We start from the raw sequence: 27,536 nt of genomic DNA on the forward strand, positions 1-27,536 counted from the left end.
GGTGTCCAATCGAACGGTGCGCAATGTTTCGTGTTTAATAGCACGGTGGGCAATTGCAACGTGTTCAATTGTACTGTGCGCAAATGAACCTCTCCCAAAAGATGAGAGAAGGTATAATAGTGCAAAATGAAGCGGAAGCCCGATATAGAGAAAACGCGCGCGCGCGCGCGCGCGTGTGTGTGTATGTGTGCGTGCGTGTGCGTGTGCGTGCGTGTGTACAGGGATGGGGTGTGGACACGCGAACAGGCGACTATCATATGGCTACACTTTAGGATAAGTTAGATATAAGATAGAATAAGTTAGCTTGTAAGGAGTTTTTGTAATGTTTTATAAGGAATTGTAACTTTGAGGGGAATCAAAATAAAGAACTAATATTACTATTACTAAGACTACACAGTAATCACTCGTGTTTACTGTGTTTAATACCAGATATAATAAGAACAGCAAAATAAAGAGATATCAGTGTTCTATATATTTCCACCGCTTACTTTACTGAAAATGTTTAGGTGATTTTTTCAGATTGTTTTTTTACATGACATTTTAAAATAACATTATTTGACCTCGTTACCTGCCCTTTTCTTATCTAATTTATCATCTTATATTTTGTTAGAGGTGCCATTCAAAGTAACTAATCAAGTAATAAATAATGAAATCAGGTGAAAAATAATCAGATTGTAAGAAAAAGAGTGAGTCACAGATGCGCACAGTAACAAACGGCAGTGGCGCCCGTTTACCCACGTCAATATTGGCCATGATCCCGATTGACCACAGGATGGATTGGCCACGTTAATATTGGCCACATCAGTATTGCCCACGTCAATATTGGCCACGCATCATTATTGGCCCCGTCAATTTTAATCAATTTTTTTTTTTGTTTAGCGTGGAAAGTCCCAAATCCATGTGGTGCAGAGAAATGCTTCGCACACACACACACACACACACACACACACACGCACAGGGGGGCCTTCGGCCTCCTCCTGCACCCACCCCGCGGTTCAAGTCGCACACCCATGTATAGTAGTGACCAGTGTTGTAATAGATCGTTAAATAAATAATCTAGATCAGATCACAGATCATTTTTCATATATTTGATTTAGATCATAGATTACATTTATTTTGATCTAGATCGAAGACCGTTTCTTTTTTTACTTGATAATTTGGTAGGAGTAGGAGTCGATGTTTTTTAAGCTTTTTTAATGGGCTTTTAGAAATGTCCCAGAAATCTCCGAAGGAGAAAATCTTCGATAGTTTCACCTTATTACCCGCACTCTACGCCTCTAAAAGGAAGTTCTTGCCGACGGAGATTTTTTTTTCGAAAATTTAGTGGTACGCATGCGCAGTAAAAAATTGCACAATTCACGCGGAACTTTCAAAACAAAAATTTGAATTAATTAAACAATTATTTGTGACATTAACTTTGATAATATAATTATTTATAAGTATACATGTGTAATTATACATAACTAAATTAAAATCTGCAAGTTAATTGGCTAAATATTTCCCGGACCGCGAACTTGGACCAAGTTCTAGCATCGCGGACACAAGGCTTTAATCTCAGAAACTATTGTAGACCTAGAGTAGAGGTTACATTATAGATAGAGACCCTTTAAAGTCATTTGAGTCAAGTAATAAAAAGATCTAATTTTTTATAGTTCAAGATCATAATTTAAAAAATCTAGATCAGATCAAAGATTATCGTAAAAAAAAGATCTTTACCAGATCAATAGATCATGGAAGTTGATCTAGATTAATAATCTAGATCATTTGATCTAGATTGTTTACAACACTGGTAGTGACGTAGGCAATATTGACGTGGGCAATATTGATGTGGCTAATATTGACACGTGAACAATATTGACGTGGCCAATCTACCCCGTTATCAATCGGGATCGCGGCCAATATTGACGTGGCCAATCGGGACTGTGGCCAATATTGACGTGAGCAAACGGGATGCTCGTACAAACACAGCAGGCTGAATGAAACGGACGGAAGGCTCCGAAATGGCCACGCGTAAATTTGACCACGTTCGGAATGGCCACAAGAAATATTGCACGGAGTTCAATTTGCCCACGTTCGGAATGGCCACGGGAAATATTGCACGAAGTTTAATTTGCCCACGTTCGAAACGACCACGACTGAAATGGCCACGTTCAAAACGGCTACGTTCGGAATGGCCACGGGATATATTGCACGAAGTTCGATTTGCGCACGTTCGGAACGGGAGAGGTTCAGTGGCGCACAGTACAATTGGACACGTTGCAATTGCCTACCGCGCTATTAGACACGAAACATTGCACGTCGTTCAATTGGACACCGTTCAATTGGACAACGTTCGATTGCACACGTTCGATTACACACTGTTCAATTGCACACCGTTCAATCAAAAGCATATTAAATATTCATACATTATGGCTGCGTTTGCAATGTGTACATAAATGAGTTAGCGACTTGGAGGGGGTGGATGCGGGAGGAAGGCTGAAGGCCCTCCTTGCATCCCCGCCCCGTGTGTGTGTGTGTGTGTGTGTGTGTGTGTGTGTGCGCGCGCGCGCGTAGAGCATTCTCTGCAACACATGGGTGTGCAATTGAACGGTGCGCAATCGAACGATGTCCGATCGGGAGCGTCCCAGATGCGCACAGTAATAAACGGACACAGCAGGCTGAGTGAAACGGGCACAGTAACAAACGGACACAGACCAAACGGACACAGTAACAATCGGAAACAGACCAAATGCGCACAGAGCGAAACGGACACAAACCAAATGCGCACAGAGCGAAACGGACACAAACCAAATGCGCACAGAGCGAAACGGACACAGACCAAATGCGCACACTGCACGTGCGCACGGACCAAATGCAATCCATGTACATTGCAAGCAGAGTAAAGTCCACATAGGTTAGCGACTTGGACGGGGTGGGTGCGGGAGGGGGGCCCAAGGCCCCCCTTGCACTCCCCCCCCGTGTGTGTGTGCGTGCAAAGCATTCACTGCATCACATGGGTTTGCGACTTTCCGTGTGTGCATTTGGTCCGTGCGCATTTGGTCTGTGTCCGTTTTGCTCTGTGCGCATTTGGTCTGTGTCCGTTTCGCACTGTGTCTATTTATTACTGTGTCCATTTGGTCTGTGTCCGTTTATTACTGTGCGCATCTGGGACTCACTCGTCCGATCACTGTGTCCAATTGAACGGTGTCCAATCGAGCGATATCCAATTGAGCGGTGGCCAAATGAACGGTGTCCAAACTGTGTGCAATTGAACGGTGTGCAATGTTTCGTGTCTAATAGCACGGTGGGCAATTGCAACGTGTCCAATTGTACTGTGCGCAAATGAAGGCCTCTCTTTGGAACGGCGACGTTTGAAATGGCCACGTATGTTTTACTTGAGCATGCGCAGCGGTCATATCTTCATGCTTCTTGGCCACAAGCACATGCTCTGTCTAGCACAAGCCATGTAAAAAATGCGCGCTACCCATGTACATTGCAAACAATGTAAAATTCACATGTGTTTGAAGATTTCTAATACAATGTACATGGGTTAGCGACTTGGATGAGGTGGTGCGGAAGGGGGGCACCACATAAATTTGCGACTTTCCATGCAAAACAAGATGCTTGTTAAAATACGTATGTTAATATTTGATATTCACGCATTTTTTGTATGGCTTGTGCTAGACAAAGCATGCGCTTGTGGCCAAGAAGCATGAGGATATGACCGCTGCGCATGCTCAAGTAAAACATACGTGGCCATTTCAAACGTGGCCGTTCCGAACGTGGGCAAGTCGAATTTCGTGCAATATTTCCCGTCGCCATTTCGAACGTGGTCAAATTTACGCGTGGCCATTTCGAACGTGGGCCAATTATATCCACTCGAAACGGACATAGTGCGATACGGACACAGTGCGAAGCTGACACGGTGTCAATCAGACAATGTGAAGTTCATATGTGTTTGCAGATTTTCAAAACAATGTACAAGGGTTAGCGATTCGGACAGGGTGGGTGCGGAAAGGGGGCCAAAGGGCCCCCTTCTATCCCTCTGTGTGTGTGTGTGTGTGTGTGTGAGTGCGCGCGCGCGCGCAAAGCATTCTTGGCTCACATGGATTTGTTACTGTGTCCGTTTCACCTGCTGTGTTTGTTTATTACTGTGCGCGTGGGACGCTCCTAATAGAAATATATTACACCAAAAATGAATTGAAACAATTGTTTGAATATTTTCGATAAGGTAAGTATCTTTATGTGTGGCTGTGACACAAGGGTAACGCGCTACTGCTCATTAGATCACCTTTTTCCTACAGATGCATTTTTTGGAGGATTTTATATTTTAAATATGATACCTTGAGACAGTTTTTGGACAAGTATGATAAACAGACACGCTTTAGTACTTGATTAAATAAATTGCCAAACACGTCAATAGTGTAAATCCCATGTAAAATGTAAACTTTCAAACTGTCATTTTACAGTAACCACTTGTTTTTTTAGGAAACTACTTATTGGATTAATGAATCACACCACAAACAACAAAATCGTGAAATATTGTGTTATTTAGTGAGGGACCAAAAACGGGAGTAATTCAATGACACACAATACAATTGGACACATTGCAATTGCACACCGTGCTATTGGACACAATGTTGCACACCGTTCGATTGGACACGTTGCATTTGCGCACAGTTACTTTTGGACACAACACATTTTTGTAAAATTTTTAAGACACGCACACATGCATGTGAAAGGAGGATTCTGGGTTCGGCTGAGTGATTTTTGTGACGATATTTGATATTCTGCCACGCCATATTGAATCTGTCATTTTGAATTTCGGGATCTTGATATTGAAACATTATTAGCGATCTCAAAAACTATTGGATAAGTATTTAATCAGAAGCTGGTTTGACTGAAAATTCTTCCATGCCACAGACTCGACTTGTCTCCGGACAGATGCATTTTTCAATCAATTTGACAGATTTTCGACATTTTCCACAGGTCTCCAGAAAAAAAGACTGTTCCACTTGTTATACTGCTCATAGATATCCATGGAACTCAAATTTTAGATTCCTTTTGTAGTCGGAAAGTCGACCTTTTTTAACAGCCTCCTTTGTTATTAACTTTGTTAATTAAACATTTGTTACATTGAACACAGTGCATTTGCGCACAGTCAAGCGGATCGCATCTAAATATTCTCGCTAATCCATGTATGGTCGTGGACAAAAAGATTGTCTGACTTTTTGTGTTAAGTTTTGGAACCCACGTCATCATGTGTTTATATTTATGTTGTTACATTCTTATTACAAGTATTTGCGGTGACGCATTATTATAGCAACAAAGTCATGCATAAGAATCATGTATATTAATAAAGTAAGAATATAATAACACATATATACACATGATGAGGTAAGTCACAGAGTCGTATTAGCATCTTAAGACATTACTTGAGACGATCTTAAAATAAGATTCGACTATGAATACCGGCCTTAGACCGAGTGGGTGCGGGAGGGGGGCCGAAGGCCCTTCTTGCACCTCTCCCCCGCGCGTATGAGACTCACGTCCCGAAAGACGGACCTTCCTATTCCTCCTGCGTACCCAAGTCGCAGAAGGTAAGGGTGCTCTCTTTGCTTTTGAGGCTACCTGCTAGGCCGGCAATACCTCGGGATGTCGAGATCGAGGATCGAAGTTAAAAGGTTTAGGAGCGCATGCAAATAAAATTCTGCTCAACGTAAGGTTTGATCCTTTTCCTTTATTTTCTTTCAATTGTTTAACGATTGTAATCGTCGGGGCCTTATGTTTTTGGTGTAGGGTCGGGTCCATTAGGGAATTCAATAGCTGATCGAAGGGTCTTGAAATAATAAAGGGTCTTTAGGGGCATACTGTCTAGAACGTCGATGGTTTGTGATAGGTCGGCGTTAAATGTTTGGGAGATGGGAACGGGATTGGTCATTAGTTGTCTGGTTTGGGGAGTCTCGTCAGTCAGGGTTAGTCCAAATTTGGAAATGGTTGAAGTGTCTAATACAAGCTGTATTTGGGGCGCTGAATCTAGCAAGTTAAATATTCGGGGTACGGTTCCAGATCTATGGAACGTATTAGCCGCAATATACGAAAACGAACCCCGAGGTATTGCTCGTAACGCCTGTAAAAACGCCTCCTTGGCGGCCTCCTGATTGGTAAAGTTATCTACATGGATGATGAAATGGAGAAAACCTTCGTGAGTGATCTTGAATTCAAATGAGAATATCTTATGACCTTACCCTTCTTCAGTATGAATTAAGGGATGAGAGTGTTAATGGATGAGCCTGCTAGCCTAAGAGAAAAAGGAGAAATGTGGGTTAATGTCAAATAGATGAATAAAAAGGAAAACTTCTATTGTTGATTTCTAATATTCCTTTAGGAATTCGCTTATTATTATTATTAATTTCAACCGTGTATGTCCATACTATTAACCAGGGTAGGAAGGTTCAACTCATCTATGCCGGTCCATGCTTCCCACAAACAGCGTTTCGGCTTGCGTAAGCGAGTGCGTCTTCGCCGGGGTTTTTCAGCTATCGCATGTAAATCTGAGAACCCGCAGAGAGTGCGACACAGGGGCAAGTCTCACATTCGGATGTTTGCCCAGTTTTCGCTAGATGGGTCATGGCTAATGCTTCACAGTTATTCGCTTTAGCTAACTGTGGACCACATTTAATGAGTAGCAAGTCTCACATTCGGACGCCACTTCGCTAGAGAAAAGAAGAGAGGGAGGAAGATGGAGAGTGATTTGGTGAAACAAGGCTTATGCCCGATTTCTTCGCGTTTAACTATATGGGGTAATAGCTAACTACCAGTTAAAGATAACTGGTAGTTAAAAATGATTCAGTTCTCTTCGTTATAATCTTTGGATTTTTATCTTGAGGTTGGATAATCTCTGCGCATGTGAGTTGAAGACGTGACAACGCTGTAAATTTTGACCATCAGTTAATTTCATGTTGCAAAAATACAAATTGGAAATCTTTTTCGGGTTAATTGTCTTGTAAATTATAAGATTTTAATAATGTGCGATAGACATTTTTATGAATCTGACTTAACTAATTTTCAGTAAGATTTTTTTAAATTTATTTCTAGGTTAAAATAAAGTTTTTATTTCTCGATTATAATAAAAATTCGATATGACAGATAAAAAAGTAGTTAATAAAAGAAGTGCAAATTTTACAAAAAGTGAAGTGAATCTTCTAGCAGACTTGATATTGCGACGTAAAAATGTAATAGAAAATAAGCGTACTGATGCTACTACATGGAAAGACAAAGATACAGCATGGGAGGAAATAACATCACAGTTTAATGCTCAATCTGGAAACTTTCCTCGAAATGTCAAGTCAATTCGAGCAAAAATGAAAATCTTAAAAAAGATTTAAGGAAGAAATGTGCTCGATTGACTGGAGAACAAAAAAAAACGGGAGGTGGAAGTAATCCATGTTTAGGTTTAGGTTTAGGTTTAGGTTTAGGTTTAGGTTTAAATGTCCATGAGGAGAAATTACTGTCGATATCTGAATTTGGAATGTTGGGTTTGCCACGTAGACATGGTTGTGATAATTTTGGAGGTACGTATTTATTGTAATTATATTGTGTACTAATAAGCTGAATACATATTAGTATTTGATATATGTATATGCACTGTTCAAATTTGAATGTTTGTTGCAGCTGTTCCAGACAATGCTGTTGACGAGGATGAAGAGAACATCGAACTTATTGATGATCTTGATGTAAATGAAGAGAATGAAGAGAACATCGAATTTATTGATGATCCTGACGTCAGACAATATATTACTAAGATGTTCGAACCTGAATATGTTCATAATTCTAGTGATGAGTTTGAGGACACTGGTGATAATGAAGCAGGCAAGAGCATGCATATTTCTAGTCCTACACTCGACATAAACACTACTACCAGTAAACGAAAAGGTATAAAAGCTCTGATATTGTATACAAAGAGAAGTAGATTACTCCGGTTATGATCTGGATCGTTATTACAACAAACATTATATTTACTTTCATTTCTTTAGCACCACTATCGGATAAGTTTCTTCATAGAAAAAAGCAAAAAAAAATAAGTACAACTAAAACCATAAGAAACAACACAGCACTACAGACAGAAACTGCTTCACTGAAAAAAATGTCCTAGAGCTGCAACAACAATTCTTGCAACAGGAAATAAAAATGAGAGCAGAGACTCACAAGCTGAATACCAAAGTCTTATCAGTTGAGCTAGAGATAAAGAAGCTACAGTTACAGAGATTGTAACAATGTAAATATATCTATTAAAAAATATATAAAACATGTTATAAAGATAGAAAAGATTATATAAAAATATCTGACACGTTGATATATTTATATAAAATATATAAAAATGTCATAAAAATTTATATGAAATGTATAAAGTAAAAATAAAAAAATAAATAGAAAACGAATATCTTCTTTATAACCTCAACAGGCTATTATATTGTAACAACTATTTACCCCTTATATTATGCAGTAAAGTAGAGAAATAGATAATTATTAGTTATATTAAAAATATTAAGGGGTTAAACCACTCTAGAATTTTCAAAAAATGGAAAAAAATTTTTTTTGCTTAAAAGGTCCTAGGGGTCTTAGAAATAAGATACAACATTATTTATAAGGGGGGGAATTTTTTAAGTGCCTGTATTTTGATTCCGTCCAAAGTCACCTGCTGCGCGCTCAGAGTAGGTATAAGACTCTGCGCGACGCGCTACAATTTTTATTATTTGGACCAGAAAAGAAGAACAGAAGAATGTCAATTTGAAAGGCCAATTACAGGGCAGGCAGATTGAAAGTATATCAAAAATTTTCATGATTTTCTCATAAGTAAAACTTTAAACGCGTTTTTCTCAAAACTACTTTTTTCGAGCCGGCCGGAAACATAACTCGCTCAATTCTTTACCGATTTGTTTGAAATTTTTACTATACATTCTAAACAACATTATCTAGAGAAAGACGTACGGATTTTTTTTTATGATGCATATTTCTTTAGTTAATGAACAATTTAGTGCTTATTTTTTTAGGTGAAAATTCGACTTTTTTTTTCAAATGTCCACCATTTTTGCAAAAAGTGATATAAAAAAAATCCGTACGTCTTTCTCGAGCTTTTTATATGTAAAACTAAAAAAACTTTTAATTTTTGTTCTAAGTTCAAAATTGGAGGAGAAACTTTTCCGGTCGCGGAGCACTTCGTGTCGGCGAGCGTTGCCATCAACCAACTGCACAATTGGCATTTTGTTTTTAATTGCCTTTAAAAAATTTATTCTCACACTTCAAAGTATAAGCAATAAAGACCCATAAACATATTTTTCATTTTTGTCATTGTTTTCCCGGAAAAAATTCTTAAAATTAGGTTACTTTTCGACACTCGAGTGGTTTAACCCCTTAATTATTTATAAAAAAGATTAATTATTTATTGAGTTTCTTAAACATTTGATTACATATGTACAATAGTATAAGCATGATTATATTGGACGTAAATATTTTTGCCAATGAAGAGAAAAGCATTGTCAAGAATAAGGAGACCTTATATTTTAAGACAAAGAATAGGTCACATGGAAATGTCGAAATGTGGAATGATTGGAATTTCTTTGCGCGATTCCGCCTAACAAAAAAAACTATGAAACTATTTCTGCCTAATATCGAGCATCGATTAACAATTAACAATTAATTATAATTGATAAATAGACAAAGTATTATAGTTTAAAATGAAACACTGCATTACAACATATGTCAGAAAATGAAAGAAAAATTAAAGAAATAAAGCAAGGGTTTTATAGAATGTATCGATTGACAATTTATTTTTCATGCCACTGAATGGTAGTCTTTTTTAATTCAACCATTGCATGTGTTTGTCCATTGCAATGTCATTGATGTAGATTAATTCCTTTCAATTACTTTTTCAGCACCTCAACCTTGAAAATAAAAGTAAAACTTTAAATAACAAGGTTAATTACTTTAACATTTATTTAACTTTTCTTTTATTTTTATCGTAACATTTTACCTTAAAAAGTAATCAGCTATAAGTGAATCTCTAACCATATTATCTCTCGGTCTTGCACGTTCATGAATGTCATCATTAATTACTACGTCATCTTCAACAACGTCTATTAATACAGGTGGATTTTCCTCATTTTGATTTCTTGCCAAATTATGTAAAACAGCTGTTGATACAATAACATCTTGCACTGTTTCTAATTTCAATCTCATTCCGAGACTTAAAACTGAGAAACGTCGCTTGATAACTCCAAAAAAGCGCTCTATAATATTTCTCGTTTGTATTTGAGTTTTATTATAACACTCTTCTGCTGGAGTATTTGGATTTATCAGTAGCGTAAGAAGATAATTCCTCACGGGATATCCACCATCACCCAGTAACAATCCAGAATTAAATTCGTTTTGCTCAAATCTTCGCAATGTACTATGTTCGAAAATTGTGGCATCATGTACCGATTCTGGCCATCTTGCAACAATGTCTATTGCCTTTAAATTATAGTTGCATACAACTTGCGTATTTATAGAAAAATAACTTTTTCTGTTGCGAAATACTTCTGCATTTTCTCCTTCTGGGGACTGTATACGAATGTGTGTACAATCTATGCAACCAATTACACGAGGAAATCGGTACATTCTATAAAATCCTTGCTTCATTTCTTCAATTTCTCTTACATTTCCTGGCATGTTTATCATTGTACGTCGTAATGCAGCAATTGCCTGTGAAACTCTTTTAACGACACGGGATGCTGTGCTAATACTAACACCAGAGAAATCACCACTTGAACGCAGAAAACTTCCAGTGGCATAAAATCTTAATGTCAACAATAATTGATTCATTGGAGTTAACGATCTTGTTCTGTAATATGTAAATAATATAATTAGTAAATTTTATACAGAAAGCAAGAAACATGCAAATGACATGTGGAATAATTAAGTATTCTATTATTTTATAAACTATATTTTGTCTATTTACCGATTATAATTAATTGTTAATTGATACTCGATTCTAGGCAAAAATAATCTCACAGTCTCTTTCGTCAAGCGAAATCGCGCAAAGAAATCCCAAGCATCCTACATTTCCATATGATTTATTCTGTATCTCAAAATATAGGGTCTTCTTATTCTTGACAATGCTTCCTCTTCATCATCGCAGGCAAAAATATTAATATCGAATATTATATTGATGACATCCATCGTCATGGAAGTTATCAAAAATATTATGGATATTAAGGTTAGAATACCTCTTAACTGCCGTTTAGCTACTTTATCTCTTGCTTGAACTAGCTTTTAACTTTAGCCGCAAGTTATCCCATAACCGCAGATTGTCGGAGATGAAGAAAATCAGTTCTAACGTTTAACTCCCAGTTAACTTTAATCGGAACATAACTGAATGTGAAGAAATCGGGCATTAGCCGATTTTGTTTTCTATGTTACTGTTAGCGTCAAGGTTAAGAACTAGTTTCTTTTATTCAAATGGAAAGGAAGGGCGACCGATAAAAGTGAGAAAGGGTAGCGTAATGATTCGACAAATTATAATAATTGGGAATAGCTATAGTAAATCTTTCATAGTTTACAAAATTTAAAATAATACGGAATATTAGTTATCGAATAAGAGTGTCGCATAACACACTCATTGGTTTCAAATAAAATTATATTTGTACGTATTCGAATAAGATCACGAGGGAATTCAAGTTGATCTGCTTATATGATTCAGATCTGTACAAAGTTAAAGCAAGTTCAGGTTAAATGCGAATATAAATTCACAATAATATTCAATATAATAATTCACAATAATATTCAGTATCGATAAAGCACAAATATAAATTCACAATAATATTCAATATAATTTATAATAATATTCAGTATCGATAAAACACAAATATAAATTCACAATAATATTCAATATAATAATTCACAATAATATGCGTAATCGATCAAGATCTCTTTTAAGTTCTCATATGACTTGTTATAAAAATTTATAGTTTTTCTTCACTCACATTTGTGCGCGCGAATGCGTTGCCGACGGCATACGCTCGCGCTGAATGCCGGAACCGCTCAGAGTTGAGCGCGGAGAGCTTGTTGCACGAATCCGGAGACTCGCTGGAGGAAAGGATGAGCACAAGAAAATGTAGATCACTCAGAAGTTGTTTCGTTTAATTTACAGTCTTTTTATTGGTAATAACACACAAAAAAAATGTCAGTGTACAGTAGTGCTATAGTGACCGGGTCACGGATCGCGATAACGCTCGGGAGCGACAGATCGTTTCGGATAGCCGAAAATCTTCTAGTCGAACGCTCGGTTCCTGTCTATCGTCGTCGCGACAGAAACCTTGCCGGGCGCGTGTCAAAACGCCCTGACGGGACGGAAATCTTGAACGTATCTATTTTGAAAAAAACATTCTCCATCAACTTTCTCCTTGTAATAGAAATTACTTAAACTAGACTTAATTCTATTTAAACAAAAGAACAATAAATTTTCTCCGAAAAGTTGTTCTTCCCCCGCAGAGAGCAATTAGTCCTAGTTTGCCTTATTTTCGGGTCATTCTGCACGATAATGCCCCTCCTTTCCGCAAAATCAGCATTCGGATAAATTTTTTTTTCTCCCCGAACGTACCTCTTTCGGCGGAACTCCTTACTTTCCTTTCCGTCCATCTCTTCACTATTTTCTCCCTTAAGAGTGTATCGGACATACAATCTTAGACAAAAGTGCATGAAATTTGAAATACTTAAATATCTACGCCTAACGCATAGTAAATCTAGATGTAAGAAACTTGAACGATTGTTGGAGTCTTATTTTTACTCTTACAAAGGTATTTTTCACGTATTTGCGATTTTTTTCACTTATGAGTTTAAACTTTTGACAGTGAAAATGCACAATTATCTCAAGTTATATTTTATTTCTTTAAAACGGTGTAGTGAAGACAATTGAAACTTGCCAGATATTTTCATCTATTCATATACTAGATATACAAAAAAATTCAAAACACTGGTACTATTCTTCTATATTTTTTTAGCTGTTTCATCCGTCAAGATCGTCTTTTTCCATAAGATAGAAAACCATGTAAAATCAGTAAAAATTAAAATAGTTAAAACTCAGCAACCGTTTAGTGGATGCGTTTTCAATTTTTTGCAGTACATTAAGGAAACTAAAAAAACAATTTCACAAATTTTTAGCAACTTTGTACCATTTTAAACTTCAGTCCGATACATCCTTAACTTTTTTCTTCTCTTTTCTAAACTTGCCAAATTTCTAGAAATCCCCTGTTATGAAGAAAATCTCTTTTCGAAACTAAATACTTCTGACGCTCTTTTCCCTTGAATAATTCTGACGGCTTTCGCTCTCTCGATGGCCAACTTCAAAGAAGTTATTCCTTCAAGCTACAAAGTCCTTTTTACGAAACCATTAGAAAGAAAAGAAATAAATTGCGCTCACGCAATTTTGTCTCGAACGACGAAAGAACACTCAGGGTAGGCCAAACGAGGGAGTTTTTCCAACTCTAAGCCGAAAGTCGCAAAATCTTCTCTTACTCTGTCTTCGGCCGGTGAATTGTGAACAAAAATTTTGAGTAAGTTTTCCCTCCCCGAAACGCAATTTCAGTTTAGATACTAGTTCGGAAAACTCTAAATTTTCTAATTCAATGAGTTTTAGAACCGAGCGCCATTTTCCCCACAAATATGAGGCCAGGATTACTACTTTCGACGCGTTATTCCATTGGCTCGCGCGCGCGACTAGATTAAATTGCGAGAGAAATTTTCGCAACGGCGCCGAGCCGTCAAAAAGTGTCAGACTTAATTTTTACTCCCAAAATACCTTCGCTCCCTTCCTCCACGTCACCGAGTCGTGTAACTTCGACCGAATTTCCGGCGGAAGTTACATTAAAATTTAGACTTAAGCTGTCGCTTGGAGAGACGTTTCTCCAAACTCCGCAGGGCTGCTTCGCGCTCTAAGAGACGGGCTTCAATTTCCGCGCGAAAGGTCTGCTGCTCCAGCCTTCGTTCCTCTCGCAGCTGCTGCAACTCCAATAACATGGCTTCCATCGCGCGTTTTTGCGGGAATCGACGCTGCGACCTGAGAACGGGCGGGTCCTCGGCGAGTGTGTCGTCGTCATGAGAATTCCTCGTTGCTTTAATTTTTTTCGTTGGCTCGTTCGCTCGTCCATTATCCCAGACGAGCCCACAAAATGTTACACTTCCGCGTCACTGCCGCACTCTCAGATATCTCGCGAGCTGTCACACACTCTCCTAAACTCACAGACGCTCGCAATAACGCTCTTGCGTGGTTAAAGGAAAAACAATATTTATTAGAACACACCAAAATATATAAGCTTGACAATTCAGAAATTAAAATCAAAACCAACATGCTTTTCCATGGCAATAGATAAATTTTCCGGGCGATAGATCCGCTAGACCAGCTGACTCCACACGCAATACGCGATCATAAATATTCGCATTCCATTTATCATTTTTTTCTGGACTTGAAAATACAAAGAATTTAGAATAAAACTCAAACTTTTGGTTAAAAACAAGTAGTTATTAAGCAAAATGAAAACTTCTAATTACAACAAGCCGTAAGCGTTTTAATTAAGTTTTAATTTCAGTTCACTAAGAAATACGGAATCTTATAGTCATCAATGAATTACGTAAATATCTAATGAATTCATTGTTAACCCTCTGCCTACACACCTTATTTTTCTCCCGATTCCTACACACAGGGGTTACGCTAACCCCAAAATTTCGTTGACTTATATCTCCAAATGTATTTAATCAATTTTAACTTTTTTTTTTTAATCAAAAGAAAAAATCTCAGAATTATGATAGTCTTGGCTGAAAAGTCGAAGATATTAAAAGAAAAGAGATTTTTTGAAAAGAATGAAAAAGGAATGAAAAATTTTTGTAAAAATTTGCCTTTTTTCAAACGCCCGTATTTATTAAAAAAAATAGATGAAGTAATTAAAATGGTGATCAATAGAAAAGGGAAGAGTTGTACTTTAAGAATCTATCGTCAGTTTTTTTATTCTGTTAAAAAAATATATTTATTTCGTAATGTGAATTTGGCAAAAAATGAATGTAGTTTAAATACAATAGTAAAAGAAAATAGTAATATTTATTTTAAAAACAATTATTAATACACAAAAACATAATTATTAATACAAAAAATATTTATTACAAAAGATTTTATTTGTTATAGAAAAAATTTTTAATTTGTAATGCTACAATTGCAGCATATTTTCGCAAAGTGATCGCGACATTGGTAATATTTATAAGTACTGTATGCGTAAATGATACATAATGAACAAAAAAATAACTTTACTTACCCTTCAAATTTGGAACTTTTTTATTTTTTTTGTTACGTTCCATACACGCGGGGTAACTGTAACCCCAACACACACTTTCGATGCTCCTACTTCTGTTGTTTTCAGAACATTCACAACGCCCAAAGAGGAATAAGTAGAGCACAGTTCAAACTCCCCCCCCCCCCGCCCCTTAGTTCTAGCCAGAGATGGGTAGCAGCAAATACTTTTGTCTTCAAATTACACATTCAATTACATATTACTTTTATAATTTGTAATTGAAATTTATTTAATTATCCATTATTTTCAGCATTTGTAATTAAGTTCCATTTAATTACTCATTATTTTGAGCATTTGTAATGGATGTCCAAAGTAATTAAATTACACTATTGTAATGTAATTACATTTGTGTGATTTAATTACATTTGCGTGATTTAATTACATTTGTGTAATTTAATTATATTTGTGTAATTTAATTACATTTGTGTAATTTAATTACATCTGTGTAATTTAATTACATTTTAATTTTTATTTAAATTGAGTTAACGACAAAGAGAACGTGAGAGTGTACATACTGTACATACTGCAAAAATAATATATTGTGTATCTAGCGGAGAAAGCGACATTTTTTAGACGATCGTGAAGTTTGCCTTCTGCTTGGGCGGCAATCATACGAGTCTGAAAGAAAAGCTTTCTCCCATGCATAAGATATTTTTCATAAGTTATGAACTTATGTTAACTCAATTCGAATAAAAATTAAAATGTAATTAAATTACACATACAGACGTAATTAAATTACACAAATGTAATTAAATTACACAAATGTAATTAAATTATACAAATGTAATTAAATTACACAAATGTAATTAAATTACACAAATGTATAAATAAATTACACAAATGTAATTACATTACAATAGTGTAATTTAATTACTTTGAACATCCATTACAAATGTTCAAACAAATTAGTAATTCAATGGTGTTTAATTACAAATGTTCAAAGTAATGTGTAATTAAATCACATTTAATTATTCATTGTTTTGAGCATTTGTAATTTGGTAATAGTCAATTACAAATTCGCCCATCTCTGGTTCTAGCGTCCCCTTGCTAAATACTTTTAAGTAGCGAACATTTCAAAATCGACTGGGGTTACCGTAACCCCATGTGTAGGCGGAGGGTTAATTATTTATATTTTTTATTAAGACAATAGAAAATTTTCTTCATAATAAACAAAGAATAAAGAGTAGTTTTGAAAAAAATATATTTATTCTTCTAAAAAATTCCTAAAAACCTTCCAAAAATCTAGTGCAATAAAATAAAAAATCTCTTATTGTATGGGAAGAAAAGGAAGAATAAAATAACAGATAATTTAAAAATATACTATTTATTTAATTAACATCACCAGTGTGTCGATACTTTTTAACGGACATACGGTTTGATCCTATCAACAATGCAACCCTTTTATGCCTCACAATATAATATAATATTAGTGCATTGCAGTACATAATATATTTTGATTATAATATTTATATTTTTAAAAATTTTCCAATACACATTAATAATTATACTCATCTAAAATAAACATTCATAAATTAAATACATAAAAATATATTACAGTTAATTATAAGCCACCGAAATCACAAAAGAGTTGATGCACATGCTAATTCATAATTTGTTAATGTAAAAATAAATTTTACTTACATCATATATTTCTAATTTTAATATAAAATTAATTTAATTAAAAAATTGCTTCTTTACCCTTTTGTGATTTTTTAAATATCAAAACTTGTATATTGAAAATATGAATACGAAAACAATACACAAACTTTAAAAGAAATAAACTAGAAAATAAAAGTTTCAGCGTATTAATTGAAGAGTGACTGTATTTTTCCTCAATTTTTCAAGTTTGATGTTCGGAATTTTTACCAATAAGAATGAATAAATTTATGTGCAAAACTATAACCGAATTTATATATATATATATATATATATATGTGTGTGTGTGTGTGTGTGTGTGTGTGTGTGTGTGTGTGTGTGTGTGTGTGTGTGTACACACACACACACACACACACACACACAGATCTACACACATTGTTTTTAGTTACACATTTCGTTGTATCCATTTTAACGCATTTTTAACATTAGTAAGCGTTACTCTGTTAAGGAAGCTTGCAATTAATTGATATTCCGGCATCGTACGTCTTCCACAAGAATGCATGGAAAGTGTTCGTTTGTATGTGCTACGTCCTTCATCAATATCATCTTTCGTATCAAGTGATCCGGAAAATGGTAGCAAATTTTCTTTCCGTCCTTCACAAAGAACTTTTGTGGTCAAGCACAAAAGCCATTGCATAATCTATATGTGTACCACATAAATTGCATTAAATAATTTCGTTAATATATAAATTTTTTTATATATGTATACATTATACACACACGCACGCACGCACGCACACGCACGCACGCACGCACACACGCACACACACACACATATACAAGGTGTTCCAAATCAACCGGAGGTAAATGGCACGGTGCCGAACGAATATTGCACCGTACAAATTTGTGAAATCTCTATTAACATCTATTGCTGTATTCTTAAATCAAGTCCAATTTAGTTAACAAGAAGTAATATCAGTTGCAAATTCGATAAAATCATTTATATTAATAAAAAGTATGTGTTTCTGAAATACGTTTTATGTATAAATAAATTAATAAATAAAATCAATATTAATAAAATTATCCAATCACATAATATTAAAAACATTGGTCGACAAACATTTCCAAAACTTCTTTTTAAAAAGTTCTGTCACACACTATATTAGAAAACATTTACATTGGAAATTTACATTTGATGTAAATATTTCATAGTTAGGAAATAAAATGAACGAGATTCCGAATTATAATATAAGAAGAAAGAAAAGTAATACAGTGTGTTCGCGAGTCGCGCAATGAGTTCGTTGATTACTTTACGGATAGAAGCATGACATCGTAAACAGGTGTAATATAATATTGTAGAATAGATAGCGTGATGTCCGAATCTTAATATATTTATCATAGATAAAGTTTGATAAGTGCTATACGCGTGAATCGTTCTCTTGAGCACTAAAATGAGTCTGTAGAAATAAATAGAAAAGAGTCTTTGATCATTCACGCGGTGTTGATTATATTAATCGTTTTACCGGGTCGTGATAATGCCCGTGAGCCGTTGGCACGTGGTGCCGGCGTGCGCCTTACGTGGTGAGCCTCTCGATGTTGATGTACCAGAGCAGTCAGTCAATTCTCTTCTTGCGACAATGCATTCTACCCGTTGAGTAGCCCTTATTTCCGTATAAGATCCTATGTTTACTTGAGAACACAATAGCTTTAGAATACTACGAAACGTGTAAAAGGTGAACCGCCGCCTTAAAGCACGCATGCGCAAGTTGCACTCCACGATCTAGATTAGTCTAGCCCGGCAGATGCCACCTTGGCAGCCGACGGAAGTATCGAAATAATTCTCGAACACAGTGAAAGACTCGAAGTAAGCAAATAGAATACATTCTTTATTGTTTCCTTTTAGGGTTTACAATCTCTACAACATAAACTTATCTATTAACTTACAACTAATCGCGTAGGTGTTTCAGCAAGCGCTACTGCCTTCACATCCCGTCCCGCTACACACACATACACACACACCATCGTACTGGGGACTTTCGTTTCCTATGCCTTAATTATTTAATCTTTTCTTCTATCTCTCCCACGTCCTCCTCATCCCTTCTCTCCCCCTTTTCTCTCCTTCCGTTTTTAAAATCCTCTTTACTACCTCTTGCCAACTTTCATTGCTTCTTCCCCAATCTCTACACTGCTCCCACACATGCTCCCAGGTCTCTACACTCCCTCCATATAATCTACACATTTTCTTATCTTCATTCACCCAATATCTATTCTCTCATTCCGTTACTTAACCTAAACCTAAACCTCATGACTCAATTCCACCTACTTTCTCCTTACCCTTTTTATAAATACCTTGGCATCCCTTCCTCGTTCACACACTTATACTATTTGTTATTAAGTGTACAACTTTGCTTCCGCCGTTTTCCAATCGATGGCTGTAGCGGTAAGTGGTGGTCAAAATAAACAGATTGTAGAAATTATACAATAAGCTTAGGCATTTGTAAACATAACGCCATCGAAATATTAGTCAATTTGTGTCTGCATCATAAAGTTATTCTCGATTGAAAATGTCAGCTTACGAATTCTCGTCATTTGTGGGTTTTAATTTTTTGCTTCAATATGAAGAAATCTGCGGCTGAGGCTCATCGAATATTCTCAAATAGTATGGTGAGGCCGCTATTAGTGAAAGAACAAGAGTGGTTTCAACGCTTCAAGAACGGTGATTTTGACGTCGAAGACTGACATGGCGGTGGAAGAGGTTTTCGAAGATGCAAAATTGGAGGCATTACTTGATCAAGACTCGTGTCGAACGTAAGAATTGGCAGGATCATTGGGAGTAGCTCAACAAGCCATTTCAAAACGCCTGAAAGTCATGGGAATGATTCAGAAGAAAAGAAATTAGGTGCCGTACGAGTTGAAGCCGAGAGATGTTGAACGGCATTTGTTTGCTTGTGAACAGCTGCTTGCAAGGCAAAGACGGAAGGGATTTTTGCATCGTATTGTGACTGGGGATGAAAAATGGGTTCATTACGATAACCCCAAGCGCAAAAAATCATAAGGACTTCCCGGCTATGCTTCCACGTCGACGGCCAAACCAAATATTCACGGTTCCAAGGTCATGCTCTGTATTTGGTAAGACCAGCTCGGCGTAGTGTATTATGAGCTACTAAAACCGACTGAAACAATCACAGGTGATCGGTATCAAAAGCAATTGATGCGTTTGAGCCGAGCACTAAAAGACAAACGGCCGCAATACAACAATAGACACGATAAAGTGATTTTGCAGCAAGACAATGCTCGATCCCATGTCGCAAAGCCCGACAAAACATACTTGGAAATGTTGAAATGAGAAGTCCTACTCCACCTGCCGTATTCTCCTGACATTGCTCCCTTTGACTATCACTTGTTTCGATCAATGACACAAGCTGACCAGCACTTCCGTTCTTATGAAGAAGTGAAAAATTGGACCAATTCGTGGATCGTCTGAAAAGATGATCAGTTTTTTCAACGTGGGATTCGTATACTGCCAGAAAAATGGGAGAAAGTAGTGGTCAGCGATGGACAACTTTAAATCGTAAATGTATAACTAGTTTTTCACAATAAAGCCTCGAATTTCGGAAAAAAAAAACGGCGGAAGCAAAGTTGTACACCTAATATAATATATTCCGACTCTCTAATTCTCCCCCATCTTTCCTCTTTCTGCAACTGTCTATCCTTACTAAGAATAACCTCAAAACCCTCTACACTATCTCCTCTAGTTCCTATCCTCTATGCTCAAAGTAATCCTTTCTTTCTTTTTTCCACCCCAGACCATTTTCATTCTACCTTTCATTCTTACCTCCTCTAAGCATCTTCTTGCCAACTCTCATTGCCCCTCTCCTCATCCAACCTATTTTCATATCCCCACGCCCTTCTTCTTGCTCTACCTCCCAATTTATTCCTCTAAATCTCTTCTTTCACATTTATCCCGGTTTATTCCAAATACCTTTCCTCTAGCCTCTCCACTCTCTCTCTTTCCATCTCTATATCTCCACTCCGTAACACAACCGTCCACACTAACCTGTCGAATAAACCATAAGCTATAGCCTCCTCCCCCAGACCTCTTTATCTGAGCGTCTTGTCCCCCGTTTTTCTGCATTAATTCCAAATAGCTGTATTGCTCTCTCTCTCTCTCTCTCTCTCTCTCTCTCTCTCTCTCTCTCTCTCTCTCTCTCTCTCTCTCCTCCCTCTCTCTCTCTCTCTCCTCCCTTTCCACCACCAACTTTTTCTACTTTTACTAATTTCTTCTTTTTTAAATCTCATTATCTTTGATTTCCCTGCATTTAGCGCTACATTCCTTTCATCTAACAAAGGAACCTCGCAAACTCGAAAATTCTGATTTTAATGAAACTTGGCATAAATGTAGAGGAGGTAAATACATGAATTTAGAAATTTTTTGCAGCTGCCCAAAAACGGTTTAAAAGGGTGAAACTACCCTTCAAAGATTGAGACATTTTTCGTTTTCTCAATATATCTCGTAAACTAAACAAAATATTAAAAAATGTTTTATACAAAAGTTTTACAATAAAAGTACTTCTATCTAACTACAGTAATTAAATTAAAAAAATTTTTTTAAATATTTTTTTTATTTTTGAAAAAAAATTTTTTTTTTTCAAAATTTTATTAATGTAGATAGTGATATTGTTATCATAAAACTTTTGTATAAAACATTTTTTGATATCCAATATTTTTCGAGATACATCGGAAAAAGCAAAAATCTGCTCTACACTGTGGCACTGAAAAAAGCATGAGAGAATGCGATAGCACCGCGACGGAGAGCGTTAAAAAATATTTTGAAGAAATTTTGTATTAAGATTTATTTATGATATTGAATATAATATGAGATACTAAAAATATAATAAAATAAAATAATATAAAATAATATTTTGTATAATATAATAATTTGCATTTTCATTACCCTGATTCAAACTATATTGTTGTTCAACGTATGTCACACTAAAATATGTTAATTTTGTATCTAGATATGGATATATCTCGATAACATCCACATATATGGATTTATCAATATAAGAAAAAGATTTTGGACGCGATACTTTCGCAAGATCGACAGAGAGCGAAATAATGCCTTAATTGACAAATCATATGGCCGATTTGGATTGGCAGATGTCGTCGATCTGCGTCGACTCTTTGGCATGTCAACGCTAATGGATCCGGACCAAGAAATCTGGATATAAATATGTTATATTATATTGTATTATTATATTACTATATTATATTAATATTATTTACTCTTTCTCTCTCACTCACATCAGCATGCATTCACGTGCGACATTATTATATTATATTATTACATATTATTATATTGTACAAAATATTTTATATTATTTTATTTTATTATATTTTTAGTATCTCATATTATATTTAATATCATAAATAAATCTTAATAAAAAATTTCTTCAAAATATTTTTTAACGTTCTCCGTTACGGTGCTATCGCATTCTCTCAAGCTTTTTTCAGTGCATAGTGTAAAGCAGATTTTTGCCTTTTCCGATATATCTCGAAAAGTGTTGGAGATATCAAAAAATGTTTTATACAAAAGTTTTATGGTAACAATATCTCTATTTAACTACATTAATAAAATTTTGAAAAAAAATTTTTGTTTTAAATAAAAAAAATGGTTAAAAAAATTTTTTTTTAAATTTAATTACTGTAGTTAGATAGAAGTACTTTTATTGTAAAACTTTTGTATAAAACATTTTTTAATATTTTGTTTAGTTTACGAGATATATCGAGAAAACGAAAAATGTTTCAATCTTTGAAAGGTGATTTCACCCTTTTAAACCGTTTTTGGGCAGCTACAAAAAATTTCTAAATTTATGTATTTACCCCCTCTACATTTATGCCAGGTTTCATTAAAATCAAAATTTTCGAGTTCGCGAGGTTCCCTTGTAAATACGTTTCCAATCTTTTTATCATACTCTTCATCTGATCTTCCTCTTCCGCTATTATACAACTAGATCATCCGTGTATGTTAACGTATACACCCTCTTTTTTCCTAACTTCACCCTCCCCCCACTTAACTCTCCCAATAGCCTCCTCCAGGTCTGCTATCAAAATGTTGAAGAGTAGCGGACTTAACGGACACCCCCGTCTCACTCCTCTCCCCGTCCAAAACTCCTCCTACATCTCTTCACTTATTCTAACTCTGCTTTTCGTCTCCTTTAATAAAAATTTCCACTCTCTCTATCAAATCCATCTCATCCCCCTCACTTATCATATTAATCAATATCCCCCTAATCAAATGTCGCCTTCAGGTCCACAAATAACGCCACCAATTTTCCTCTTTTCCTACTTATACATCTATTTACCATAATCAAATATAAAGAAATTATTCATTGTACCTCTATTATTTTTAAAAGCTGCTTGATTGTCTGGAATTATCCTCTTTTCTTCAATGTCCTTCTTAAACCTCTCAGCTATGATCATTGAGTACACTTTGCAAAGTCAGGGGATCAAAGTTATGTCCTTATACTATAGAATCTCCACCTTCAGCGCTTCCCTTTTCTTCATTATAGGCTCTACTACCCCCTTCTTCCACTTCTTTGGCCAATCTTCTCCCTTCCACAGCCTATTCAACAATTCCACCATCCACTCTTCCAGCCCACCTTGCCCCTCACCAACTTCCATACTTTATTCGGGATTCCATCAATTCCCTCCGCGTGTTCTCACTTCCTTCTTACTTATTACCTCCTCCTCATCCTTTTCTCCTCCTTCCTCGTATCCCTTCCCCCCACCCTTACCATTCTTTCTTCAACACTCCCCAGTAAGCACATGAAATACTCTCCACTTTTCCATTTCTGTCCTCTCATTCACCTTTCATTCTATCTTTATTTATTATCTCCCAAACTTCACTCTCTGACTTAGCCTCTTCTGCTTTTTCCACCACTTCCTCCTTTTTTCTCACATAAATCTTTACACTCCCTTTTCTTCTCCACGAAGGTCCTCTTCTTTTTCTTCCTCTCTCTCCACCTTCTTAATTCCTCCCTCACCTGTTTTTTCATCAACATACTCTTTATCTCATCAATTCTTATTCTTCTTTCCCTTTCTCATTTTTATCTGTCTTTCTTAGTGCCTCTCTAATTCTATTTTCCGTCCTATCCGACTCTTCATTTAACCTTGGCGCTTCCCTTGTCCCATATCCCCTTCTAACTCCTCCCTAAACCTTTTTTTACCCTCTTCGTCCCAGACCTCCCTTATATTTCTACTTTTTATTCTCTCATTGTCCTCTCACTCGCCACTCTTAAGTTCTATCTCTACTAAGAAATGATCCGAATCTACCTTATCCTCTACTAACATTCTATCCTTTCCTTCGTTTCTCTATCTCCCAATACATAATCGATCACAGTGCTTCCTCTACCTCCTATGTATGTAAACCCTCATTTTCTGCCACACTCCCATTAAAAATTTCCCACTCACAATCTCCAATCATCTTTAATAGCTTTCTTCCTCCTTTATCAATCTTATTATCCTTTGACCGTCTTCTTCCCTCATTCCACTCTTCCACTCTATTCATCTTATTATCCAATCTCCTCTTTTCCTACCTATCCTTTCATTAAAATTCCCTATTATTACTCTAGTTTCTCCTTCCTTCATGTCCATAACCAATCTTAATACTTGCATTGTGATTTCCCTCTTTCTTCACCCTTTACATACACTCCTACGATCTTCTAGCTTTCCCTACCTATTTTGACTTTAACCGACATAATCCCCTCTCCTAGATATACTATATTAAAGTAAGTCCCAGATGCGCACAGTAATAAACGGACACAGCAGGTTGAGTGAAACGGACATAGTCACAAACCCATGTGGTGCAAAGAATGCTTTGCACGCACGCACGCACACACACGGATGCAAAGGGGTGCTTCCGCACCCAGCCCGTCGGTAGGGGTGCCCTGAAAAGTCGCAACCCATGTAGTAGGTCCATTTGTTACTGTGTCCGTTTCACTCAGCCTGCTGTGTCCGTTTATTACTGTGCGCATGTGGGACGCTCTCCTATCTAAGTCCCCGTTTTAATTCTCTTTTAACTCCAACAATCATTCCTCCCATCGCTCTACCTCTTTTATTCTTTCTCCCTGTATTTTACACACCCACTCAAAGCCCTTTGGTAGTGTATTCCTCACCTCTTCCCATCCTTTTCTATCTAACCACGTTCCTATCAAAAACATCACATCCATTCTTTTAAACCTGTTCAAAATTCTTTATTTTTATTCCCTAACCCCGCCACGTTCGAGAAAGTGATTCTCACTCCCTCTTCTCCTCCAACCTCTCGTCCCTTCTTCTCCCCCTCACTTTCTTCTTCCCTTAACTCCTCCATCCTCATCTCTCCTTTCTCATTTTTAAGTATCTTTTTCTCTTCATCCCACCTCCAACTCTCTCCAATCCTGATCCTAGCATAACCTATCCATACCCTGTTTCCTTTCCCTTCTTCTGTTCTTGCTATCATCTCTAACCTCCACGTCATTTTCTTTTCTTTCATGTCCAGTCTTCTAAAATTTTTTTCTTCCTTACTTCCCAGGTTCCTCTTTTTACTCCATACTTCTTTCTTCTATGCCTCATTTTCAAACCTTATCCATCATTTCCCTCCCTTTCCTTTTCATCTCTATTCTTTTTACCTCCTTTACCGTAACTTTTGCATCTATATCTTTAAATACCCACTTCCTCTTTTCCTCTTTTACCGCTACCCCCTAATTATTATATTTCTCCTTATCTCTTTCTATCTTTCATTTTCATCTTCTCCATCTCCTTGATCCTCCCTTCTAGTACTCTATCTCCTCCAATGTCCATCACCTCTATCCTACTCTTTAACTCCTTCTGTGCGTCTTGAACTCTTTTTTTCCCTCTCCTTAAACTCCTTAATTTAATTTTTTAAACTTCTATTTCTTCTCTCATCCTCTCTTCCTGTTCTTGTATAACCTCCTTCAACTCCTTCTATATTTCAGCCTTTATAATCTTTAAACTCTCCATTTCGTCTTTCCAATCCTTCAACCTTCTATCTAACTCACCCCCATCCTCTCCTGTCGGTGATCTCGCTATCCTCTAACTTCCTCCATTCTTTTCTACTCTTTTATTTTATTTCTTGGTATAAAATCTTCTAATAAAGTACAGCTATCACTTTTCCCTCTCTCCATATCCTTTACTTTTATCGTCCTCTTTTAAACTCGCTTTATCTATCCTTTACCTCCCAGCTAAACCACCAAGCCGCGCTCCTACTCCCTACTCTCTCGCTCGCCCGTCTTCAATCTACCTATCTATTCGTTGCCCCTACTCTGTTGTCCATCGAACTTCGTCCACTCAACCAAATAATATTCTATTTTTCTTTGAACCATTCTTCTCCCACTCTACCTTTTATCACCCACACACTCCACTCAATCCCTGTCAGCCACACTCAAGTATCCTACTCTCTCTATAGCCTTTTTTCACTTCATAATCTCATACTGAATACTACCGGCACACTGTACACATCTAACTCACTCGGCCCCGAAAACGGAAGTTCCTAAGTAAGCAAGTAATAATATTATTATTACTGATATTATTTCTTATCAATTAAATTGAACTCGATTTAAGAATACAGCAATAGATGTTAATAGAAATTTCACAGATTTGTGCAGTACAATACTTGTTCGGCACTGTACCGTTTAGCTATACTCGTCAAAGCATTCGGCCGGTTGCTTGGTTTCGCCGCACCGGACGGCGCGAGCTTCACGACCTGTGGTTGGAAAATTTCAAAAGCTCACCATTTAAAAACTATTGACTCCTCAACATTTGCTATTGACATCAGTTTTCGACTCAGTTTTTCATGAGGAATACGTACATGCCAACTTTTCCAATTGACACCTTATATATGTATACCTCTGAAACACCTTGTATATGTACACACGCAAGCGCGTGCTCCCACAAACGCACACACAATATATATATGCTTAAAAGCTCACATTTGAGATTTTTCTCTTACGTTAAAAACAATTAGGTATCTTGGTAAAAAAATTTTCAAAAATATTTTACAAAGGAAAGCCAAAGAACCATGAATTTATTTTCTAATTTTGTTTACGATATTTTATTTTTAAATAACATAAGATTAAAAGTTAGTTTTTTTACTCTTATATACTCTGAATACTTTAGTACTTAAAAAAATGTCATCAAAAATTCATAAAAATTATTTTAAGACAAACTTTCTAAATTATTTCTAGGTTTTAATATAAATTTTTGAAAAGTTGACGCTATAATATCAAACTTCTTATTTATGCTCATTTTTTATAAAATGTTTTTTTTAATTTTAAACCTAAAGAATTTATGGATTTTGCAGGAAAAAGGAAAAATGTATTATTTACTACAGAATACTACTAGAGAAAATATTTTAGTAATTACTATTCAAAAAATAATATATGTGTACATAATTTACTATAAAAAAAATTAAAAAATTCTAACTTAGACCAATAGGGAGCGTTCCAGATGCGTACAATAATAAACAGACACAGCAGACTGAGTAAACGGACACAGTAACAAATGGACACAGACCAAATGCACACG

The 27,536-nt window shown here is 36.1% G+C and overlaps 3 protein-coding genes across 7 annotated transcripts in view; 1 reads left to right on the top strand and 2 right to left on the bottom strand.

Moving 5' to 3' along the window:
* The first annotated feature begins 3,780 nt into the window (after positions 1 to 3,780).
* LOC118647551 lies at positions 3,781 to 8,299 on the top strand. The gene is made up of 3 exons (XM_036292622.1): positions 3,781 to 7,553; positions 7,654 to 7,914; positions 8,016 to 8,299. The coding sequence occupies exons 1-3, from the start codon at positions 7,511 to 7,513 to the stop codon at positions 8,132 to 8,134; spliced, it is 423 nt and encodes a 140-aa protein (XP_036148515.1). The 5' UTR covers positions 3,781 to 7,510; the 3' UTR covers positions 8,135 to 8,299.
* A 272-nt stretch (positions 8,300 to 8,571) lies between these two features.
* LOC118647550 (putative nuclease HARBI1) lies at positions 8,572 to 12,760 on the bottom strand. Of its 3 annotated transcripts, none has more exons than XM_036292621.1 (3): positions 11,247 to 12,760; positions 10,013 to 11,144; positions 8,572 to 9,923 (listed from the first exon to the last, which is right to left on the bottom strand). In XM_036292621.1, the coding sequence occupies exons 2-3, from the start codon at positions 10,840 to 10,842 to the stop codon at positions 9,911 to 9,913; spliced, it is 843 nt and encodes a 280-aa protein (XP_036148514.1). In that variant the 5' UTR covers positions 10,843 to 11,144; positions 11,247 to 12,760; the 3' UTR covers positions 8,572 to 9,910. The 3 variants fall into 3 exon arrangements, with proteins under 3 accessions (XP_036148514.1, XP_036148513.1, XP_036148512.1); XM_036292620.1 differs by having other exon boundaries at positions 10,013 to 10,861; positions 10,979 to 12,760; XM_036292619.1 differs by having other exon boundaries at positions 10,013 to 12,760.
* Positions 12,761 to 16,663: 3,903 nt separating this feature from the next.
* LOC105834461 (serine/threonine-protein kinase PINK1, mitochondrial) overlaps positions 16,664 to 27,536 on the bottom strand; it is a 67,160-nt gene continuing 56,287 nt past the window's right edge. The window contains exons 7-8 of one of the 3 annotated variants that reach the window (XM_036292613.1): positions 17,387 to 17,652; positions 16,664 to 16,868 (exon numbers count right to left, since the gene is read on the bottom strand). In XM_036292613.1, the coding sequence (XP_036148506.1) occupies positions 17,398 to 17,652 (255 nt within the window). In that variant the 3' untranslated portion in view covers positions 16,664 to 16,868; positions 17,387 to 17,397. Of the gene's footprint in view, positions 17,653 to 23,850; positions 26,716 to 27,536 lie in introns of those variants that run through there. The other 2 variants (XM_012676959.3, XM_036292614.1) reach the window with 2 other exon arrangements.

The sequence above is a fragment of the Monomorium pharaonis genome, chromosome 10, assembly GCF_013373865.1.
Source record: "Monomorium pharaonis isolate MP-MQ-018 chromosome 10, ASM1337386v2, whole genome shotgun sequence".
NCBI classification, from domain to species: domain Eukaryota; kingdom Metazoa; phylum Arthropoda; class Insecta; order Hymenoptera; family Formicidae; genus Monomorium; species Monomorium pharaonis.

Bases quoted from the DNA above. Each gene is read 5' to 3' on its own strand.
- LOC118647551 (XM_036292622.1), top strand. From the start codon at position 7,511: ATGTTGGGTTTGCCACGTAGACATGGTTGTGATAATTTTGGAG. The intron at 7,554-7,653 runs GTACGTATTTAT...TGTTTGTTGCAG, and splicing joins TGGTTGTGATAATTTTGGAG to CTGTTCCAGACAATGCTGTT. The intron at 7,915-8,015 runs GTATAAAAGCTC...TCATTTCTTTAG, and splicing joins TACTACCAGTAAACGAAAAG to CACCACTATCGGATAAGTTT.
- LOC118647550 (XM_036292621.1), bottom strand. From the start codon at position 10,842: ATGAATCAATTATTGTTGACATTAAGATTTTATGCCACTGGAAGTTTT.